This window comes from Salvia hispanica, chromosome 6 (assembly GCF_023119035.1).
Source record: "Salvia hispanica cultivar TCC Black 2014 chromosome 6, UniMelb_Shisp_WGS_1.0, whole genome shotgun sequence".
Classification (NCBI taxonomy): Eukaryota; Viridiplantae; Streptophyta; class Magnoliopsida; order Lamiales; family Lamiaceae; genus Salvia; species Salvia hispanica.
The window spans coordinates 26408384-26413451 of record NC_062970.1 but is presented as its reverse complement, the minus strand read 5'-3'; the positions used below and the strand labels follow the sequence as shown (position 1 = coordinate 26413451).

The 5068-nt window shown below is 30.1% G+C and overlaps 1 protein-coding gene across 3 annotated transcripts in view; it reads left to right on the top strand.

The window, feature by feature from the left end:
* The first annotated feature begins 2932 nt into the window (after positions 1-2932).
* LOC125192435 (general transcription and DNA repair factor IIH subunit TFB4) overlaps positions 2933-5068 on the top strand; it is a 7706-nt gene continuing 5570 nt past the window's right edge. The window contains exons 1-2 of one of the 3 annotated variants that reach the window (XM_048090004.1): positions 2933-3091; positions 3271-3315. In XM_048090004.1, the coding sequence (XP_047945961.1) occupies positions 3285-3315 (31 nt within the window). In that variant the 5' untranslated portion in view covers positions 2933-3091; positions 3271-3284. Of the gene's footprint in view, positions 3134-3270; positions 3316-5068 lie in introns of all 3 variants that reach the window. The other 2 variants (XM_048090005.1, XM_048090003.1) reach the window with 2 other exon arrangements.

The window sequence follows — 5068 nt, the reverse complement described above, 5'->3', positions numbered from 1 at the left end:
CTGTTTAAATGTAGAAATTGTGCCTTTGCTTTTTAAAATTTGCCCGGGGGGTTTTTTATAAAATGATATTTTTAAAAATGAAAAAATAATATTTTTTGGGGGAATATTTGTTTTTTATCCCCCAATTTGAAAAGTTAGCCTTCCTTTTTTGAACTCATTGAAATTTAGAAAAATGATAGTTTAAAATAAAAAATATAATTCCCCGAAAAAAATGATAGTTTGTTTTATAAAATGATTTTTTCATTAAAAAATGATAGTTTCATGGGATAAAATGATATTTTTACATTTATAAAATGATAGTTTCATGGGATAAAATGATTTTTTGTTTTTTTTGGTTTTGGGGTCCTATCTAGTTTTGTGTTTATTTGTGTTGTTGTGTTGTTTTTTTGTATGTGTTTTTTCCTTGTTACATATGTTTGGTTAATATTTTTTAAATGTAGAAATTGTCCCTTTTTCTTGATAAAAAATGATATTTTTTGGGTGCTAAAATGATAGTTTAAAATGAAAAAAATGATACTTTGTGAATAGTTTTTTGGTTTATTAAGTGACAATATTTATTGAAATTTAAAAATGCTTGAATATAATTAAGGTTGGAACATAATAAAATTTTTTAATCAACCTCAGGGGATGTTTTTTGTTTTTGAAAAAGAAAAATTTCTTCAACTTATCTTGGAAATGAGTCAACCCCAAAAAATTGGGAAAAACCAAACCGCTAAAAAAAAGAACATAAAATATCCAATGGCGAACAAAAATAAATTTGGGTTGTGGAATTTAGTGATCGCGTTTTGGAGACACATGGGTGGGCCCTTTAAGTGGAATTCGGGTTTTAAAAAGGAAACGAGTTTTTCAAAAAATTTCGGGGGGATAATCAAGCATTGCTTATTGGAATATTTAATAAGAAGGCGAACCCCCCCAATTTTAAAGAAAAGTTTGAGAAGGGCGAAAAAGGAAAAATTTGATGTTGTAAAGATGATCAGAGAATTTAAACCCCTTGTATACTAACTTATATGACTTGATAATAGCGTTTTGTAATAGTGGTTTCGAATATAATCACCCAAAATTATCATTTTATAATAAATGCAAGTATGATTTTTGTCATTTTATCAGTCAGAAGTATCATTTTATCATTTTATCTGCTCCAAGTATCATTTTTTCAGGTTAAAGTATCATTTTATCAGTTTATAAACAAAAGAATGATGTTATAAGCCAAAATGTCATTTTATAAGCCCAAAGTATCATTTTATCTACATGCAAGTATCATTTTGTCATTTTATCAGTCAGAAGTATCATTTTATCATTTTATAAGCCCAAAGTATCATTTTATTAAACAAAAATGTCATTTTATCAGAAGTATCATTTTATCAGTCAGAAGTATCATTTTATCATTTTATCTGCTGAAAGTATCATTTTATCAACTGCGAGTATCATTTTATAATTTTATAAGTCAGAAGTATCATTTTATCAGCTTATATATCATTTTGTCAGATTAAAATATCATTTTATCCGTTGAGAGTATCATTTTATCAGCTTATATGTCATTTTTTCCAGCTTATACATCATTTTATAAGGTTATTGTCATTTTATTTGCTGCGAGTATCATTTTTTCAAGTTAAAGTATCATTTTATCAGTTTATAAACAAAAGAATGATGTTATCAGCCAAAATGTCATTTTATACACCAAAAATACCTAAACTATATCAAATGGCTTCAATCTGTCTTCTCATTGACTCTACCACAATTTCTTGAATCATGACGACCCATCTCATGACATTTACCAAAATTTTTTGACGGCAATTGAACAAGTAATCAATGAAAATAATGAATTATGCAAGAAATATGGAAACAAAATCTGAAGACTATGGAAAATGAATCAAATCGGAAGAAAATCTGGAGCCTATGGAAACAAAATAAGCGAGAAATATGGAAACAAAATCTGGAGCATATGGAAACAAAATCGTAGAGAAGAGGAGAGAATCGAAAATCGCTGAGAAGAAACCGATGAGAAGAGCGTGAAATCTGGAGTGAATCTGGAGCGAAATTCAAAAATTAAATGAGCGAAATGACATATTTACCCTCTGCGCCTTTTTTATTAAGTAAATCTAAGTTTGAATCTCAACCACAAGATTATAAAATATGTGTGGTCCAGATTTAGTTATAGAGTTATCATGTGATTTGAGGGTTATGATATGATCGCATCTCTATATATATATAGGTTATATATACATATATATATATATATTTAATTTAATATAATTTTTTAAATTAAATGGCAATCTTGTGAATTTTTCCAAAACTCCACTTTTATATATTGTATAGATATACATAAAATATTTTTAACTGTCCATTAATTTTATTTGATAGAAACCTCCCAAAATTATAGGGAACAAAATAAATTTGTTAAATTCTATCCCTACAATTATGTAATTCAAATTTGTGATTACAACACCGGGAATGTCTACGTAGATGATAAAATCTACATTGAGTAACAAACAAAATACTAATGAAAGGGAGAAAACATAATGCACCATTAAAACAGAACTCTATCCGTGAATCGTATGATTACTTTTATTTGGAATAGATTATAATAATTAATTAAATTTAAAATCATATTCATGGATTAATTATAGGGAAATAAAATAAATTAGTTAAATTGTATCCCTATAATTATGGAATTCAAATTTGTGTTAAATTATGATTATTTAAAAATAATTATATGCAATTACGATTCTTTTAGAATGATTACAATTGAATTATAAATTATTTACCTAAATAACCCCAAAATTCCTCTTATTTCTCTAAATACGCCCAAAACTCTCCTTTTATATATTGTATAGGGAAAAAAATAAATTTATTTATAAAAATCATCAATAAAAGAAATAAAAACTCAAAAAAATGTGATTATATTTTGTTAAAAACATAATGGTTGGACACTATAGTATTTTTGCTTCTAAACTACCCCTTGCTCGTTGTACACAGCCACCGGTTGCCGCCGTAGTGATCGTCGTCTCTGCGTAATCGCCGCCGTCTGAATCTGGTTTGCGCTTCGACCATCGTCAATAGCCACCGGCCGCCGCCGCCGTCGCTATTGAAGGTTAATTTGCTTCCATCTTCCCCACTTCCTAAAGCCCTAAATGTGAGCCTTAATTAACTTTCATCTTCAAAGCACTACCGAACTTCACAAATATGCAGCTTGTGATTGATTTTCATATGATTTATTTATTTTTTTAAATTTGCTAGAAGCTTCATTGTTGCTCCTTCATTGAATTTCAGATAACAGAGCGAAGATGACTCCTGTCTCATCCAAGCTCTACGCAGGTCCTCTTTTCTTCTATCTGTGTATCAGGAAATCATTCGCATTGTTTATGAAGTATGTATGCATTCAGTTTTCATGTTCTTATCTGACCTTATTGTGATAAGCAATTTGATTTTGCAGATGATGTGAGTCTGTTAATGGTACTAATTGACACGAACCCATTCTTTTGGAAGGGGAATCCACGCTTCCTTCTCCAAGTTCTTGACTCATTAATTTTTTACAGTGTGTTTCATTATTCATGAAAACAAAATCATGGTTTGTGTTTTTATTTTCAATTTGAAGGGTTTTTTTTGCAGCTTTTAATAATTTACTCCTGCTATAAAAAATTGACCAACGGAATACCCAGTTTAAAAGATCAATTCCAAAAAAAAAGGAATGGGGTTAAAAAATTTTGTAAGAATTTATTTTTCGCCCAATTTAAAAAAGGAGCCCTGGGTTTTATTCAAAAACTTTCCAAATTTAAATGTCAAATTTTTATGCCCAAAAAATTTAAAATTAGTCTTTTTTTTGGGGAAGAGTTTTTTTTTTTTATTTATTTAGCTTCTTCACTTCTAGTTCTAGGAAAATTCATAGTTTAGTGCTTTTTTAATAGGTGAAGGGTAAGGGGATTTTTTTAAGGGGTATTGCTTTTTTGAATTTATACTTGTGAATCAGATGAATAAGTGGTTGCACCCTGGTTATAATTCTTGTGGTTACATATTTGATTCATCAGACCCACAGAACCAAAATAAAGGGGCTTTTATGCAAAAATTTGGGAGGAATTTTGGGCAATGATCAGGGAAATATGTCGGGAAGAGACTTTGGGTGGCCCAGGGGTTTTCACTTTTTATCTGGTTCCCCTTTAATGGCGCTTTGCTGATCCTATTCTTCCTTTTCATTGGTTTGAGATGCATGGGTATTCAGCTCATTTTTGCTAATGTTCTCTTGTAGTGGTTGTCTATTTTAATATTGTATTATTTGATTCCCATGACCTTGAGACCAAATAGATATTCAGAGGGTTTTTCCAAATGCCACTTCATCCTCAGCCACGGTAAGTGTATGGTGGGGGAGTACTGAAACATTGTATTTTTATTGGGAAAAAAGAATAATAAAAAAAATTTATGGTTTTAAGACTTTAGCTTTATTTCGCTCTTGAATTTTTTTTATTGGAAACAAAAAAAACTCCCTCCGCCCATTTTGTAACATTTGGTTTTCAGTACGGAATTTTATGAAGTGTTATTTTGTGAGTTATTGAAGAAAGAGAAAGAGGAGGAAAAAGCAGAGATGATGTTATTTCTATTTTTGGGAAACTTTCTTTTTTAAAGGGGCAACCAAAAAATAAGTTTCTTTTCAATTTCCCCGGAGTACTAAAATCAAAAAGCCGTCAAACTGTAGTTGGACTAGATATAAGGTGAGCTGAGAATCTTTACAGCAAAGTCACATTTCCCCCCGTAACTTCTCCCTGTCCAATGCCTCCCTCCCTTATCCTTCCCCAGTTTGGGCCAGTCCCGAATGCCTTTAAATGCATCATTGTTCTTTGAATGATTTATGTTTGCACTAGTCCTTTTTTTTTGAACTGAGATCTTGTATTCATTTCCTAAACAAATCTACGTAATTTCTAAAGTCTAAGTAAATCTACTATTGCAGATATTATGCTTTCATGGGTTAGATGGACCTGGGCAGTATGTACTTATTTTTTTTTTAATGAATCTAAAAAAAGTACTTTTGCCTTTTTTAGTACCTGTGCTGACTCTTTTTCTCTGCAGATATGTAGCC